Source organism: Lepidochelys kempii, chromosome 4 (assembly GCF_965140285.1).
Source record: "Lepidochelys kempii isolate rLepKem1 chromosome 4, rLepKem1.hap1, whole genome shotgun sequence".
Taxonomy (NCBI): Eukaryota; Metazoa; Chordata; order Testudines; family Cheloniidae; genus Lepidochelys; species Lepidochelys kempii.
This window is the reverse complement of record NC_136383.1, coordinates 116,795,580-116,814,635: the sequence shown is the minus strand read 5'-3', so window position 1 is coordinate 116,814,635 and position 19,056 is coordinate 116,795,580. Positions and strand designations below refer to the sequence as shown.

Genomic DNA, 19,056 nt, shown 5'->3' with positions numbered 1-19,056 from the left:
ATCTGCTTTGGAAGTTACCTTAAACTTATATTCTCCCAGCTGGAGGGTTGCCCTGGTGGAAACTCTGTGTTTATGAAAGGAATCAGGGATATGTGAATGAAAGAAGCCAGGCTGCATTGCCCTAAAATCCAGCACTTCTTTAATGCAGCCAGAACAATTGCACAGTGATACCTGTACCCCCTACAGTGCGGGTGACGCCATCCACACTTCATGTCCCATACTCTCCCTCAAACCACACACCCCTGCCATCCAAGTAGTGAGGGAGGGGATGCTACCTAATCAGTGTGTCTAATGGAGGAGTAAAAGGGTAGATGTGAGTAAGTGGTAAATGGGTAACAGTAAATCTGAAAGGATTAGGCCACACTAGTTGTTTGTTGTTGTCAGAGTATAGGGATAGGGCCTGAGACAGAAGATTAAATCCTGGTCCTACAAAAGTTAATGGGGCTAGGATTTCACCTAGAGAGAAGTGAGTTTGATTGAGGGAATGACCTCGTGTGCTGTCACTGAGTTCTCTGTACTATCAGATCATGAAGCTCCTGCGCAATGATAGAGAAGAGCTAAGAGACATAGGGAAGGTAAGCTAGTAGCAGAGACAGTCCAACAGGTGGCAACGGATGCCTCAGACACCACAGTGAGACACCACAATGGATGCCTCAGACAGCACAGAGGTCTGTGGCCACAGTGGTGGCAATGTTTAGAGCATTGTAGCTCCTGGCTACAGCTGAGGACTTGCCCTTTGAGAGAACAGAGCTATTTAGCAAGTGAAGAAAATTCTCCATACTCTTGAAAGACTCAAAGACCACTTTGTGGTGCCTGGGGATTTACATTCCATCCCTGTTTTGCAAGCCATGCTGTATGCAAGCCTACTTGAGACCACAGACGCATCCAACCACCACAGGCCACTGGAGTACCATGCCAAGAAAAACTCAAAATACAACAAAGGGCCCTAGTTCTCCTCCTCCTCCTCAGCAGCATGCCCCACTCTTATGACACATCAGCAAATTTCTGGAGCCACATCAGATCCAGTCAAGTGAGCACCTCTTTTGGAAGCTGCCTTGCCCTATTCCATCGGGTGTGATCTGCCTTGATGTCAGACAGATCGGTGTCAGAAATCATTGCCCATGACTACCACATCCCTTTCTAGGGCCCGGCGTCATTGTTTCATCTAGGAGCCACAGAGGAGGTTCCACCAGAGTTCAGGGGATGGAGCTCCTACTTCAGATATCTCCTCATTAAAAAGCAGAAAGGGGTCTTTGTCCTATCCTAGTCCTGGGAGACTCAACAGATCGATATGCCTGGAGCCCATGTTTTTTGCAAATGTTAAATAACAAAATAAAATGACACAGTTGCTCCTAGGGCTTCTATCCTGTGGGGCTGGACTCAGCTCCCCACTGAACGTGTTCTAATCTAGTCCAAGGGCTCACAGTTCCACTTTCTCAAGTTTGGCCTGGCTGCAGCACCGTCATGACAGGGAGGCAAGGAGGTGCCTGGCCCAAACCTGAGCAGTGCTGCAACCCTGTGCACCAGATTGCAGGGTGTCTGCCGTAGCCTGGTGGGACAGCAGCTGCTGCTGCAAGGTAAGTGCAGGGTGGGCTCACTCTGTAACCCACAGCCTGAGTGAGGAGCTGGACCCAATGTTGTGGGATAGGAGCCACAGGAGCTGCCACTGCAGCCCACATGGGGGCAGGACCTGACATTTATCCTCTCATTTGCTGAGGCAGTTTTGGCTGTCCAAACCTTTTGCAGATGTTCACACAGTCTCCCATACCCCACCAGCCTGCCAGGACATAATATCTCAGAACCAAGGTCAGATGCTCAGTCATTACACCCAATGGCTTGGATGTTGGCTGGTTGAGCATTGGTGGCAGAGACTGCTCCCTACAGGTTCAGGAAGCTGCATTTCTCTCTATGCCTTTCTTTTCTTTTCCCTTTTGTGTTTGTCTAGTTTTGTCTTCTGGGAAGCAGCAGCAACAGCTTCAGCCCATCTTAACTGTCCTTTTGAGGAAAAGAGAAGTTAGTTATTTCTATCTTAGATACCATCTAAAAGACTGTCAAAAAGGATACTTTTCTAAAAACTCTCTGCAGCTGAAGAGAAAGGGATGATGTTAAAGTGAAAGCCTTATTTAATATCATGTCTTTCAGATGCTTTGCCCAGTTTAACTACTTTTCTGTATCTCTGTTCAAATGTTACAAAGGATTTTTAATGGTGTGTTTGCCATGGTGCTAAGCAGGATGAAGCCTCTGAATACTAAACTCTGAACCTTGTATTAAACTGTTTATTATGTTGGACAGTGACTGAGTTATATGAACATCCTTGGCCCATGTATCCACCTAACTTAATGCAACAGTGCTAGCACGGTTTAGGTATGCCTGGGTCATTGCAATTCTAATTTTGGTCTCAAACTTGACAAGCTTTGAGATCTTGAAATAGCACCTGAGATTCAGCCTAAATGAGATGTTTCACCCCAGTGGACTCGGTGTATTAGTTTTATGATTTCTAAATTAATTGGCTCCATAAAATCTCCTCATTTCTTGAAATTTCTTTTGGGTGTGGAAGATTGGTACCACCAAGATGGAATCTATGGCCAGTACACACAATCTATGGCCAGTTCACACACACACATGACTGAAAAGTGAGTTTTTAAAACTTTTGATGTATGAAACTTAAGAAAACAACATGGTGTTGTTATAGGAGCAACAATGCTTTTAAATTTTCCTTTATAATGAAGAAAAGTATGGAAAATGTATATAACGTAAAGAAGAATTTAAAACACTGCTGTTGATAAAAAGCAAGAACGAGATTAATTGGAAGAACTGAACATATATAAATCAGTAGTTCTGTCTGCTATATATGGCAGGTACAAAGGGATTTATCTAGTTAACTTTCTGAACCATAAGCAATTTGCAGAGAAATGAAGAGGTACCAGAGAATTGAAGGGGGAAAATACAGTAACCATCTTCAGATAGGGAAGAAAAGATTATTTTGGTAAATACCCTCTATGCTTGTATTAGATAGTAATAAAAATGTATGCTTCAGGGCGTAAGTTAACCATTAACTGCATGGAGTTAGAAAGAAGCTTCTCTTTGGGCAAGTTATTCCATGATTGTCTGTTGGGTTTTTTTGAAGTATCTGAACCTGACCAAAAACAACAAGGAGTCTGGTGGCACCTTAAAGACTAACAGATTTATTTGGGCATAAGCTTTCGCGGGTAAAACATCACTTCTTCGGATTCATCTCCTTGTTGTTTTTGTGGATACAGACTAACACGGCTACCCCTTGATACTTGAACCTGACCAGTGGTTAGAGGCAGGATATATTGAAAAAGATGGATATTCTGATTTGGTAGTTCTATGTTTGTGTCTTATAAACCTACATTCTCAATCCCTCGTAAAATAATAGGGAGGGGAGGGAAACAAGAGAGTACTTATAAGCATCTGAAGGGTAACAATATATTGAAAATAAGGAGCAGAAAATTATAAAGAATAAATAAGGTCAGCCTCATTTTGATTATAATGTAAAATTAGTAAATGAAGGGAATATAGTAGATTTGATCATCAGATTTCTGGAACGGTAACACATGATTCAGTTGGGTGTGGGAGAAGGGTTATGATCCAAGGATTGACAGACTTCTTTATTGTTAGGAAGAGCATGTAATGAAGCACATTAATTAAACTCACAGATGGTACGAAGTTGGTATGGATAGAGATACAACACAATGGGACCGAAAAGCATTACAAATATTGCCAGGGATAACCATATAAAATTCAAGCCAGTACTTCTGGGGGAAGATATTAACATTCCCACACATTTGGAGGGAGGGAGATGAGAAGGTCATAATACCAAAAGAGACCTGGAGGTGTTGGAGAACAGGAAATTAGATGATATTGCAGTGCAGTATGAAACAATTTCTAATAATTTTCTAGCCCAAATGTGAGCTAGGTTCCTCACAATAAATACACTGCCCCATGTGAGACTGTGTACCGGTTCTTAAAATCTGTAGTAAGAAGCCCAACTGCAAGGGTTTAGTGAGAGATTAGGAAGAAGCTTCACAGTGAAGCAGAGAGAGACAGGCAGGTAGCTTCAGGAATAAGAGGTCCTATTTTCCTTAATTAATAGAAGTCCCTTGTTCAGTTTTGAGCATAATGCAACTTGTTCTGTGATTCTTTGACATTGTCACATGACTCTCAAGATTTTACAATCTAAGGAGCACCAGGAAGGAGAGAGATAAAGAATGGGAGAGAATAGGGAGAGCAGGAAAGGGAAGTTCTGGGTTGGCATGTGTACATCTTGTTGGGGGTGTGGAGGTGCTAAGAGAGTACTTGTGAGCAGTGAAGTTGGGCCTGATGAGGAAAGGAATACAGAGGAGGGTCGATGTGGTAGGAAAAGGATGGTGATAAAGGTCATATAGATAAAAGTGGGTGGCAGGGTGAGGCAAGGCTGACAGGTAAAATGTCTGGTGGCAACCAGAGAGTTGAAATTGGAGGTATCTGATGGTGGGATGGAAAGTGCGAATTCTGACATCAGGAGGACTGAGGTGGTGGCAGTGTAGCTGTAAACCTTTGCACTGTCTGTTGCTTCTGCCACTTTTAGCCTCGGGTTTGGAATAGAGGCATGTAGAAGGAGGTGCCTGGTACAGACTACAGGTTGGGAGGCCACTGAAGTTGGTGTCTGGTCTAGTGGAGAGGCCATGGGAGGCTGGGCAGGCAGTGTCCATTAGAACATTTTCTGTAGGATTTGTGTATAAAAAAATTAAATTCTATAGGATGGTTAATGTTTTATTTCTGATATTCTGTATGAGATCATATGCCACACTCATTATTACTATAGTATCTGAGTGCCTTCCAGGAGAACATTAAGCAGTGGGACTAACTTCTGTCGTGTGTGGTCTCTTATCCTCTACCCAGGGAGAGACGTTTTGTTCTGGAATTTTTAAAATATGTAATATAATACATATATATGTATGAGTGGGGCTATATAATTATGTTAAAGAAGGCAAGGTCGAAGAAATGTGCCTTACACTGGGAGTGGAAGGTGGGGAAATTTGTGATGATCCTTAGTTTCTGAGGGAGTTCACTCCAAAGTCTTGGGCCAGCACCCCAAAAAGCTGTCTCCTGTATAGACAAGATTTACCCTTACTATAGAAAGTTCCATTTTTCCAGAGGAGCAAAGTTGTCAGCCATGGTCTTCATCTTGGCCATTGAGCTCCTTGAAGAGAAGGACTGAGATCTTGAACTTGGTTCAGTATCCTATGGGAAGCCTGTGTCAGGAGCGGAGATAGGTTTGATATATTTGTGGTACCCAGTGTTGCTGTGGAGATGTGCTTCAGTGTTCTCTACCAGCTGGTCCCTAGGGCCTGAGTGCTACATGCCCAACAATACTGCATTGCTGTTATGCAGCCAAGAGATGACAAAGGTGTGAATAACTGAGGCCAGGCCATTTTTTGCCAGGATGGGATGAGGTCTTCTAGACAACCAGAGATGGTAGAAAGTGTTGTTTGCAGATAATGGTATGTGAGCACTCAACATCGGCAAGGAATCCAGAAGCACTACTAAACTGTGGACTGAATTGACCAATTGTGAGTGTGTGCCTTCAATTAAATGAGACTGCTCCATGTCTGTAAACCCTTCAGAATGCTTCCCTTTGTTCTATGTCTTGCTTGGGTTGCAGGAATATAACATTTAAAAAAATTAAATCCCATAGGATGGTTCAAAACCTTACAGAAAGGTTATCATTTTCTATTAAATGTAGAGGGTTTTTAGAGTGATTTTTATAGAAACTCTTACATTTCTATAGAAGCCTATTGGTTTAAGTCCTACTAAATTCCATAGAGGGTTTGCTGGTTCAGTGGCTCCTGATGTCCCTTCTGGTCTCTCTCTAGCTCAGTACATTTTAGCACTGGAACATCATAATCCAGTTCTAGATGATGGACAAGAACATAAGAAAGGCCATACTGGGTCAGACCAAAGGTCCATCCAGCCCAGTATCCTGTCTACCGACAGTGGTCAATGCCAGGTGCCCCAGACGGAGTGAACCTAACAGGTAATGATCTAGTGATCTCTCTCCTGCCATCCATCTCCACCCTCTGACAAACAGAGGCTAGGGACACCATTCCTTACCCACCCTGGCTAATGGTAACTCATGTTTTTGTATACCTCTATGATGTCCCCCCTTAGTCTCCTCTTTTCCAAGCTGAAAAGTCCTAGCCTCTTTAATCTCTCCTCATATGGGACCCGTTCCATACCCCTAATCATTTTAGTTGCCCTTTTTGGAACGTTTTCTAATGCCAGTATATCTTTTTTGAGATGAGGTGACCACATCTGTATGCAGTATTCAAGATCTGGACGTACCATGGATTTATATAAGGGCAATAAGATATTCTCCGTCTTATTCTCTATCCCTTTTTTAATGATTCCTAACATCCAGTTTGCTTTTTTGACTGCTGCTGCACACTGCATGGACATCTTCAGAGAACTATCCACGATGACTCCAAGATCTCTTTCCTGATTAGTTGTAGCTAAATTAGCCCCCATCATACTGTATGTATAGTTGGGGTTATTTTTTCCAATGTGCATTACTTTACATTTATCCACATTAAATTTCATTTGCCATTTTGTTGCCCAATCACTTAGTTTTGTGAGATCTCTTTGAAGTTCTTCACAGTCTGCTTTGGTTTTAACTATCTTGAGCAGTTTAGTATCATCTGCAAACTTTGCCACTTCACTGTTTACCCCTTTCTCCAGATCATTTATAAATAAGTTGAATAGGATTGGTCCTAGGACTGACCCTTGGGGAACACCACTAGTTACCCCTCTCCATTCTGAAAATTTCCCATTTATTCCTACCCTTTGTTCCCTGTCTTTTAACCAGTTCTCAATCCATGAAAGGATCTTCCTTCTTATCCCATGACAACTTAATTTAATTAAAAGCCTTTGGTGAGGGACCTTGTCAAAGGCTTTCTGGAAATCTAAGTACACTGTGTTCACTGGATCCCCCTTGTCCACATGTTTGTTGACCCCCTCAAAGAACTCTAATAGATTAGTAAGACATGATCTCCCTTTCCAGAAACCATGTTGACTTTTGCCCAACAGTTTATGTTCTTCTATGTGTCTGACCATTTTAGTCTTTACTATTGTTTCAACTAATTGGCCCGGTACGGACGTTAGACTTACCGGTCTGTAATTGCCAGGATCACCTCTAGAGCCCTTCTTAAATATTGGCATTACATTAGCGATCTTCCAGTTGTTGGGTACAGTAGCTGATTTAAAGGACAGGTTACAAACCATAGTTAATAGTTCCGCAATTTCACATTTGAGTTCTTTCAGAACACTTGGGTGAATGCCATCTGGTCCCGGTGACTTCTTACTGTTAAGTTTCTCAATTAACTCATCTAGTGACACTTCAATCTGTGACAATTCCTCAGATAATTGATCACATCTCTTGGTAATCTGTCCCTATGGTTAATTTACTCTCATTTTCAAAATTTGCATCCTGTTTCCAATTTGAATTTTCTCACTCAGCTTTTCTTGCTTCCAGCTATAATGCCATAGCAGTATGGTACTCCATGTTAAAGTGCGTCCTGGAATTCTTGACAATGTAGGCTATAAGTCATCCAGTGTCCCAAGACTGAGCTGAGTAATTTCCCATATAGAGACAGAAAGGGGAGAGCTTTTAGCTTCCCTAGGGGTACCTCTTTCTACTTTGCTCCCTTATGTGGTAGGGTTTTTGAGTGTCCTTCACTCTGGCTTGGGTTACTTGGCACTTGGTCTTCATCCTTGTGCCACATACCACCATGATAGAGATGCTACAATCACTCCAAAGCAACATCCTTGATGAATCTCTGCTTTCTCATTCTCCATGGATTGCAGACATGGGAGGCCATTCTGCAGACAATGTGTGATTGATTCTTTTCCAAGAACAATTCCTTTCAGCATAAAGCCAACTTCTTTGGAAAAGATCAAACAAAACAGCTTCTTTGATTGGACTGGAACAGCTACAGTTTCAGTGTGATCAATGTGGGTATAAAACAGCATTTCATCAAAGCCTTTCTTGGTGGCCTAGCGACAGCTTATTAGAGTTCAGATCCTCACCTTAATGCCTCAACCCTCAAGCTGGCATTGGCAAGGTAGCTGCTATGTAGGCACTGAAAACAATGTCTGCTAGCCAGCAACCGAGTAGAAGTGATGGACCCCAAATGAAGCATTATTGCAATACTGGACCTTTTGAAAGTGGTTACTGGGGAAGGACAAAGGTGAGAAAAAGGGGCAATGTATAAGCATTTTAGAGTGATTTTTATAGAAACTCTTACATTTCTGTAGAAGCCCATTGGTTTAAGTCCTGTTAAATTCCATAGGGAGGGCAAGCTTGCAAACCTACAATATGTTGAATTCCAAATGAACTGCATTGCAATTTGGCTTTGAATGTCCAGTAGCACACAGTTAATTTCAGAATGTTTTCACATTTAATTCAGTAGGAAATGAGTGGGCTCAGCACCTTGCTGGATAGAGCCCTATGAAACTATGCATAACAGTAAAATTTTTAAGGAGATAACAATAGTACATGTCACATTAATAGAACAGAAGGACTGTTATTCATTGTGGATATCTTTAGTTAGAAAGACTACAATGCGATCCTGCCAGGTGCTAAGCGTCCTGTGTGTGATCATGAATCTGGAATCACTGGGAGTTGATGATTCACAACAGCTTACAGGAGATGCTCAGCAATTTGCAAGGTCAGGCCCAAGATGCCGTGTTTAGCTAGGGCGCAATCCTACTCCCATTAAACTCACTGAAAATTTTGTTATTGATTTTAGAGGAAGCAGGATTGAGTTTTTACTGATTTGATTTTGGGGGTCAGAGGAGACAGGTGTTGAAAAAAGAGATGATAATTCATTCCTGTTCTGGCATTGTTATTGTGACCCTTGTAATGTTATTAATTATAAATCAGCAACATAGTCAAAAATTACTCATTTCAGAGCATTTCACATACTTTAATGTATTAAGCTTTTCAGGATAGCTTATTTTCAATAAATGTTCCTTTATTTCAGAGAACCCATGATTTAGTCATTAGTGGGCTATTTGATATTTCCTGTCCTGTTACATACAGTTAGAGGTTAATTAATAAACTTTATGTAAGAAATCATGTTAAGGCTCTGGGTGCATGTTAAAAGATAGAAAATATGTAAAATATATTCTAAGTTTTGGCTTTAAAGTTTAGGGCATGTCTACACTACAGCCCTAAGTCAACCTATGTTAAGTCGACTTGCAGCCACAGCCGTGATTACTGCAGTGGCTGATATCCATCATACCCTCCTTCTGTCGATGGTGCTCGTCCTCACCAGGAGCGCTTCCCTCATCAGTCGGTGGAAGCGCTCCTGGTGAGGACAAGCACCATCGACAGAAGGAGGGTATGATGGATATCAGCCACTGCAGTAATCACGGCTGTGGCTGCAAGTCGACTTAACATAGGTTGACTTAGGGCTGTAGTGTAGACATGCCCTAAACTTTAAAGCTGGGAGCCAGGCTTTCAGTTCTGTGCTGTCAGCTGGGAGCAGGGGGCAGCCATCTGGGCTTCTCAGCTTTCTGAGCAGGGAGCCTCTGGGCAGCAGCCCAGCTGGGAGTGGGGAGCCAAGGCAGTCAGGTTCTAGGATTGCGCTGTGAAATTGACAAGACAATCAACAGCCAATGTAAGTAGCACAGTGTCTAGACAGATGCTGCATTGCCCTAACTACACCAACATAAGCACTACGCTTCTCATGGAGGTGGAGTTAGTGTGTCAGTGTAGTGTGGCACTTAGATTCATGTCAGTGTAGTATGGCACTTACAAGGCTGTAGTGTGTACATTGACATAATTAGATCAACATAAGCTGCCTTAAGTTGACCTAACTGTATAGTGTAGACCACGATAATATTGATAATTTTTAAGCATTTTTCTATTTTTATCAACTTAAGTTCTCACAATTCCACAAAAGTATGGGTTTTAAGCATTTTTTTATTTTTACCAATTTAAAATTTCAGTTTCAGAAAATTATGGGGGGGCTGGACAATACTTATTTAACGACAGCAGATGTTGAGATTCAAAAAATTGAGACTTTACAACCATTAAAACACAAATTGTCAACATCACATATCAAAATATACAAAATAAAGATCCTTAAATCAAACTCTATTAGTTCTGAAGCAGCATTTTTCTTAATTTGCTTATCTGTAAAGTTTGGTTGTTATTGATGGAAATATTTTCGTGTGTGTAGAGTGAAATCGACATTTACTAACCTTTATCAATAAAAATCTAATCCTTTCAAATCTACTCATGCTATAAACTTTTCTATATGAAAAAAATGTTGGAAGCTTATTGATCAATCTGCCTGTAGCTGGATCAATACAAAAATAACCTGGAGCATAGAGATAAGCTTTGTCCCTCATCTGCAGGGAAGACAGACATGTTTCTGAGATCCCAGCACAAGTTATCAAATTGCAGTCCATCTGTATCTGAAAATACGACTAGTCACATTAAAACGGGTGAAATTACAATATTACATGATAAATAGTTTTATTCATTATTTTTTTGAAGCTGGTGAATATTTAAAAGTATCGGTTTCTTTAGTATAATTTGGCTAGCATTGCTTCTAAAGTAATTATGAAAAGGTACAAGCTTTTCTTCATAGTGTGTGATTTTAGTTCTGCTGTGTAGTCTGTCGTATAACCTAATGTTCGTTAATCGGGTTTGGAAATGTGAACCACAGCCTCTAAACTGTTGTCGACTTTAATGATGATTGTGTCAACTGTGGTCAGTATAAAGCCGGTATGTTTATCACTCTATTCAAGTCCTGGTTTTAGTGGAAAGTATTCCTTCAAAAGTCCGTGTTCGTTTATGGTGTATTAAACTGTGGTGTATGAAAAACGGTGTTAAAATTACACACTATCACCTTAAATTCTCAGAGGTTTTCTTGGTCCTGCTTCCAGGCTAGGGGGCTCTGAGGGAAGTGTGTGATCTAGGTATTTCAGCAGTCAGTCTGCAAAGATCCAGTTTAGAGCAAGATGGGTTGAGTTTTGCCTCTCTGCCTTAGTGAGTAATCTGTTCTCTCTCTCTCTGGTTCTTATGTGTTAAAGTTCTGGATTTTAAGAACTAAAGTAATGTTATGTTGCAACCTTTCTGAAAATTTTAAGTTTTTATTTAACTTCTCTGTCTGTAGGCCTTGAACATGACACAAATATTAATTGAATTCTAAGTTGGTAGTCCAAAAAGTTGTCCTAAAGTGATAGTTTATCCAGGACGGCTGTTGCTGTCACTGTGAGAGCTCTGCTGTTGTTTGCGTGATTCACATTTAGAGCCTGAGCCAGTGTCTGCTGTAGTCAATGGAAAGACTGCTGTTTGCTTCAGTGAGCATTGGATCAGGCCGCTCGTGTGCTGGCAGAAAATAAGTGAAGCTGGTGTACACATTTTGTGTAGTGAAGCATACAGACTGGAGATTTTAGTTGTTGGGGAAAGCTATTGCTTTGATTTAAAAATGACCTTAAAAGGACAATAATGCCCTTGGTTCCTGGCCATCCTAATGGACAGTAGCTCAGTTAAAAGTCTGACAATATATTGTATAGGGTAATTATGGCAAGAATGAAGTGTTCTTTAAATGTAAGTTAAAACGAGAGAAAAATATAGACATAGTTCAAGTCACAGTGAGGATTTTAATTATTTTTATAGAGGATAAAACAATATATGTAACTTATGTGCCTGATCAAGTAGACTGCTATGATAACTATGAAAACTTTTTAAAATTAACAGACCCCAACGGTTATATTGATTTATTTTGTCTTTCACATGTGCAAATGGCTTGTAAAGGGAAACAAAACTGAAATCACATATTCTTCAAGTGTGTAGTCTGTGGGTTAAAGAAAATGTTTCTTTCAGACATTGTCCAAACCTAAACATATACAGATTAACATAAAAATGTATAAGACAGGCAAGGAAGAATGACCTTTAGCATTCTTTTGCCGAAAATCTAGTTATTGCTTTGGTATCATTATTGTATCTACATGCATAGGCTAAAGATTTAATTTACAAAGGCCAGTAGAGTAGATGTTCAAATCTGTGATGTGCAGGGTGAAAAATACCCTTTTTTATTAGCTGCTGATGTCTTGACAAATTTGTCAGCTTCAGGTTATAGTACATGGGTCCATGCATACATGGTACTGTCTCTTGAATTAAAAAAAAACAATTTCCCCATGAGACTTAGGCCACTAAATCCAAAAGGTATTTTTGAAAATGGGATGTAGGCTCCTAAGTAACTTTGGCCCTCCTTGCTTCTTCTGCTGGCTAAAATAAGCTAAGCCAGCCTGGCTTCCTCTCTGCTTAGTCATTTAAGGGTAAATTCTGTTTGGAAAAATGTATTTCAAGATAAATTTCTCAGTTGTTAATAAATTCTCTTGGAAGCCACCACACACAGGACTACTTTAGGTTAAAAACTACCCTTCACCTACAATATATGAATAAGACTGATTTTAACTACTGTATGTCTTGAGAAATTGTTGCAACTGATTTATCCATGGGACAGTGTAGGTTTTCTTTCTTTTGTTTTAACAAGATTCCATGAACTTTCTTTTTCCATCCCTAAAATAATAGCTGTGATATATTTAAATCAGTGTGGGATTAGTCCCAGTTGTCAAATTTGGATGCCTAAATCAGTCTTTATTTCTACCTTTGGCCATTTAGATTCGTGGATAGGTGGATGAATACCTAATCTGAGGTCTGAGGTTTATTTTAAGCCCACATGCAAAACTAGGTGGCCTCACGTAAGCATGGAAGTTTGAAAACTGGACTTGTTGATTACAGTCTTGGAATTAAATATCATCCCTATCGGCTTTTGAAGATACAATTACATATGGATAAAACGTAATTGGGGTAGACCAAGATATGTGATCTATTCCCAATAATGAGATATATTATTCTAGGGCAATATTCTTTTCTTTTTGCATCTATTAGGCAGGTTCTTGGTGTAAGATGATAGTGTTGGTGCAGTAAAATCCTTCTCTAACGTACCTGGTTTAGAACTTTATTGCATGCCTGCCTTTGGGTACAGCAGTCATGATCAGTGTTTATTCCATTAATAGTATTTTACTCACTTTCAGCGTTAGGTTTTCGTTCCCCTGCTGTGCAATAACCTCATTCTAGCAGAAGCACCATGTCGTATGCATGTTTATAGTGTCATTCAGGAGCACAGGTCTTTGCATTCTCTGCTGCTCTGTGACTTTGTGTTAGATTACAGAATCATATGCCATGCCTATGTTGTGGCATTCATTGTGATGGAGATGGCAGGAGTGTGTTACTGACAGTGATCATGTTGGAATATTTTATACTGGGCCAAATAAACTTCTGTAGGGGAAGCAAACTTACCTCTGGACTTTTTTTCTGAATTAGTGTATAAATTCCACATAGAAAAAGCATCACTGTTCATGCAACCTGCTGAGTGTCATTATAATGAGGTTTCATCACAGTGTGCATTGATATAATAGATTATAATACTGCTTTTAACCCTTACAAACCTTGGCCTACATTTTAAAAAGTGTCTAGTGCTTTTCGATGCCTCAGTTTTTAGGTGCCCAATCTGAAACACCTTGAAGGGGCCTTATTTTCAAAAAGCTGTGAGTACCAGGCCTCTGAAAATGAGGCCTCTTTAAGGTGGGTGTCTCAAAATTAGTAAACGAAAATGTAGGTCCTAGTCTTCAGCTTTTACCTCCGAAATCTCACCCTACCAACAGGAGCCTTTCCTCCTTTCTAGTTGCTGCTCCTTTCTTCATCCCTTGATCGAGAGATTATTTCTCACCCCCTTAGCCGTAAGATGAGGAATGGGGGTCTTGTAGTTAAAGCAATGGACCAAAACTCAGGAGTTCTGGGTTCAATTCCCTGCTCTGTCAGGCTTCCTGTGTGAATTTAGGCAAGTCATTTAATCTCTCTGCGCCTCAGCTTCCCACCTATAAAATGAGCATAATATTTCTCAACAGAATAAGAGTATTGTGAGGATAAATTAGTCTAAGGGTTTTTAAATTCTGAAACAATATACACACCATAGAAAAAGCAAATAAGTTATCCACCACTCCGTCAAGCACTGGAATGCTTCCTGACTTCCCCCCCACAAACAAAGAGGCTTCCTAATTCTCCATAATCCCAGCACCCATCTCCCACTCTCCACTCTCCCCATCTGACCCATCTCTCTAATCTGGTTCCAGCCCCAAGGGAGCAGTCAAGAACTGGCAGCTTGCGGTGATTGGGTCACATCAAGAAAATAGACTCTGGCAATAGATTTTAGTGGAGGGAGTCAGGAGAAAACAGGATTCACTTTTCCTGAGTCATATCTTGCCATGCCTTCTAACAGCAAGAAATGATCAGCCAGTAGAGTGCCCCCCTAGTGGATTGCTAAAAACCCTGGAAAATCTCTCGTCCATTTTACAGGTTAAAGGAAAATATGCCAGTTTCCCAAGGCTGAAAATATATTAGGTTTTGGCTGGAGAGAGGCCCAAGCTACAATGTTTGGATCCAGATGCAAACTTTCCCTGAGTTTGAGGTGCTCAGATCTAGTCTTTCCATTTTATAGCAAGGGCACCTGGGATGGTATGTTTTGGAGAGACAGCATCATGAGCAGTCATGTTAAACCAAGTTTTATTTATTATGTTCCAGGTGGGTAAACTGAGAGAGAGAATCCAGGAAGTCAAACAAGAAAGAGAGCAGGAGCAGCACAAGCACACTGCCTACATCTCTGACCTGAAGGCTAAACTCCATGAGGAGAAAATGAAGGAACTCCAGGCTGTCAGGGAGCTGCTTATCCGGCAACATGAGCAGGAAGTAGCTCGTATGGTAAAAATAAAAGAGAGTGAAATTCAACGCTTGCAGTCTACAGTGAACGTGCTGCGGGATGGGGCAGCCGACAAAGTGAAAACCGCATTGCTAAACGAAGCCAGGGAAGAAGCTCGGAAAGCATTTGATTGCGAACGCATAAAGGTGCAGCAGGAGATATTAGAGCTGAAGTCTGGTAAAAAGCAGCTTGAAGAAGCTTTGAACAATATTATGCAGGCAGATAAAATGAAGGCTGCTGATCTGCGCATGGCTTATCAGTCCCATCAAGATGAGGTTAATAGAATAAAGCGTGAATGTGAGAGGGATATCCGCAGGCTGGTAAGCTTAATTAAACAATAAATATATTTCAGTTTACAGCAGCTATTAGAACATTATTGCGCTGCCCACGAAAGAGATCGGAGTCTGGTTTGAAGCATATTTAATCGTTCGTTGTTTGGATAATACACACCCTATTCCCACTTCTTTCTTTTCCTGCAGCACAGAGGAGTGTTGGCTCCACCCCAATCCACTCACCACACCCCAGTCTACAGCATTACATCCTGTCACATAAAGAGAGTTGAAGTACCAAACCCCTGCCGTGTGTTTCCACTCAAGAGATCCAAGTTATTGGGTAGTTTTCTCTTCCTCTTTGCCTGAAATTCCTTTCCTTACAAGACCTTCTCTATTGAAGGATTCAAGATGTGTTCACTCTGCAGAGCAGAGATGCCCTTTCTGTGATGGACGTGCTAGCTATTTCAGATACAGCATACGTGCTGCAGCAGTCTGTCCTTGTGGGAACCGCTCTGGCAGAGTGAAGAGAAGATAGTTCCTTCTGCTTACAAAGTATTGCCCATATCAATCACTTTCTTGAAGTAACAAGGATCATTGCCCCTTGTCACTTGTTCTTGATACTCCTTTAAAGGGCAGAGGTGTTAGTGTGGGCCCAGGGTAACAGAGCTTTTCCTCCGTTATAAGGTTCACCATAGACAGCAGCCTTCCCCTTATGAACAAAACAGAAGTAAAACAGTGTATCCAACCGTACTGATCCAAACCACTACATTTTACACTAGTGATACTGCCATGTTTGGGCAAATTACGACACAATAGTAGACTTACAGTAATATATAATGAAAAGGCTGTTCTGTTTGGCATCATGGGATTTTCCATGTATGGAGTGTTGAGATTTGGTTACTAAAATGAATTAACTTTCAGTATGGTAATAAGAATGCAAATACCATGCAAGATAAATTATAAAAGAGGAATAGTCTCTCCTTTAATGTTAAGGAAATCCTTTATTTGATCTTGTGACAGGACCAGAACTTGAATGGAGTACAGAACAAGAACAGGTTAGTCATTCTATGCACACACACACACACCCACTCCCACTCCTGCAGTTACTTTGTCCCTTAAGTCAATTGATTATTGACAGGCTATTGGGTGCTACAACTTACTAAGAATCCTCTAAAGGTTGTCCGGCCTTAGACTTTAGTGAGCATAATTACCCTGTCATACTTCTTTCCCAGTCCCTTAAAATCTGGCAATCCTAAAAACAGGGCTACAAAGTACAGGAGTTGAAGTCCAAATTATTCGAAGTGATCACATGACATAATACATAGAACTTGCATACTCAGTCTCCATGAGAGCACAAGGTTCTTTTTGATTTCTGTATCCTTGCTTGGAAGAAAGCAGCTAAATAGTGCTAGGGGAGGGAGGACACAGCACAAGACTACAGTGTGCATGTGCACACTCCCCCAGAATAAAACAATTTTACATCTAACATCCTTGGCAGTGTCCTTTTTTACTGTTAGAAGATCAAGTTTTAAATAGGCAGAACAGTAATAGAACAGAAGCAGAGTCAGTGTTCCTGCAGGGCTGTCGGAACAATGATGACCTGACAATGATTACAGAAATGGCAAAAGCCTGCAACATTACTCATATGTGTCATTTATAACATAACTACAGTAAGCCCCACCCACAACTGATGGAGCCTCTTGGTCTTCTCTGAGTGAGAGCCATAAGATACCTTTCCAGCCTCATGGTAGTTAAGGTTCTGCAAACAGAATACCTAGTCCATCTTGCTCAGGTTGCCAACAACTGAAAACATCTTGTTACTGAATTACAATTAGGCCAGAATTTTTACTAGCACAAAATCAGTTGGATAAGCTCCACTGACGTATATAAAACAAGACAAAACAGGAATTAGTGGCCTTTCTTAAATACTTGGCAGAGTCTCAACATGATATGAAATTGGTTAGGTGTTCTGAATGGGGTTAGTTCCATAGTCTTGCTTCAGTTTTTAGTTTAAATAGCAGCTCATGGTTGGGGGTGAAATATTTTTCTTTTCATTGTAATACTTCCTCCTAACTTTGGAGGCACCCCAAATGCCTTTCCCTTCTTCCATTTGGCAAAAAAGAATGTTTGCCTGCCTTTCCAATGAAGGTCATAAATCTGATTTGGGTGTGGGAGGATATTTCATTTATTTCCCTTTTTCTGCACAAGCATCAATAATGTCAGCCCAGGTCTGAAAATGAGATTCAATTTGTGCACTGTTTGCTTTCATGTCTTGCTGTTTAGCAACAGTACAGAGCACTGCACTCTAATAAGGCTCACCCAATGCCTTAGGGCCAGGATTGGCCTGAGAGTAAAGGATCAAACTCAGGATTCAAAATCTGACTGCCTTATAGTCATTTAAATGTAACAAGGTACTGGACAAATACATGCTTTATCTTGATGAGGGTTTTCTCATATATGGTAAAAAGCTAGTCTCTCCATAGTTATTGCTGAGACTCACTTCCAGTTTTCAAGACTGATTTTTGACACCCTCAAGTAATTTCAGTCCAAGCATTTGGCTTCTCTTATTTGCAACCAAGAAAACTAATATGAAGGAAGATAAGACAATATCCACGCATTGTCTGTCGATCATGTTGGCTATTTGAAAACAAGCAGACTGTACATACAATAAAATAAAGTTGTATTCATTTTTTATTGAAGGTGTGAACCTTGCAAGCTGTTGAAAATGAGCTTTGAAAACTGGATAATGAGCTTTCATATATGTACAGATATTAAAATTAAATTCACATAAGCAATGCTTCTGTAGACTCCTACTGACCTATAAAAAGTACAGTCATAAAATAATATTTTAAAATAAATTCTTTATAAAAGTTTTGCTCATATATCAGTGCTATTCAAATAATTGACACAAGCAATGGAAATGTTTTCATTATTTAAAAAAAATTCCTATGGAAACTGTTTTTAAAAAGCAGACATTCTCTTGCAAAATGTGGAATCTAAACACTGCAGCTCATCTTAGCTAATGTATGAGAACCTGAAAATGAAATTTACTAGAAACAAACTGGAGAGATGAAACTGGAATGTTTTTTCATTGCCCGAGCAGAGAGAAATACGATGAGGAGACAACATGAATAGTAATAAGAAAATCAGCTGTATTGGAATGTATGTATTTGTAACAATTTAAAATGGTATTTTAAAAATTGTAACCTAATACTGTATTATATCCCTAGTCTACATTATCTCATATATCTAAGTACTTATATTTTCCCAGTCACCGAAGTATGTGAACAACATCCAAATAATTAAAATTAGAAATAAAAATGTTTATACATAGCTCAGCTGTCAGACATCTTTAGTAAAGTGAAAAATACAAGCTGCCTTCTCTGGAACTGTAGACTATGGCTCGGATTTTCAATCAGATGTGCGCAAAGCCACGTTTGCACTTTTGTGTATATGCAGCTTCAATGTGGAAATCCTCTGAATTGTAGTTGCAAATCAGGGTTGTGGAGGCATGCATGCACCTACATGCGTAACCCCAGTGTGCGTGTGTGCATTGGAAGTTTTGCATATCTAAGTTAAAGCAAAAGTGTCTGTAAACTTTTGTACATGCGTGTTTGAAAATGTCAGTCCATGCTGAAAATCAAAAGGTGCCCTTTACCTGTGTTGACCTTTGGACATTGACCTGATCTTGGGAGGTACATACCTGCGAATAAATGGTAATCTATATGTTAGACTAAATTAAGCTGCTTAAGAAACGCTATAATGAAAGAAGGAGAACACAATAAAACAAAATAGGCTTTACAATAAGCTTAATTAAGGCCCAGTAATGTTATAATGGTTATCATGAGGTTTAGCAAGGACTGGCAGTTAGCATAAATTAGCATAAGTATTTTACCTAGTGTCATAAGGTTTGTAGGAGTTTTTGCAATATGTAGCTGTTGATA

At 40.2% G+C, this 19,056-nt stretch overlaps 1 protein-coding gene across 7 annotated transcripts in view; it reads left to right on the top strand.

Moving 5' to 3' along the window:
- The window catches only part of JAKMIP1 (janus kinase and microtubule interacting protein 1), a 316,709-nt gene that overhangs the window by 135,371 nt on the left and 162,282 nt on the right, over window positions 1-19,056 (top strand). For all 7 annotated transcript variants that reach the window (XM_073342549.2, XM_073342544.2, XM_073342542.2 and 4 more), the window contains one exon: window positions 14,666-15,160. In XM_073342549.2, coding sequence (XP_073198650.1) covers window positions 14,666-15,160 — 495 coding nt within the window. The remainder of the gene's footprint in view (window positions 1-14,665; window positions 15,161-19,056) is intronic.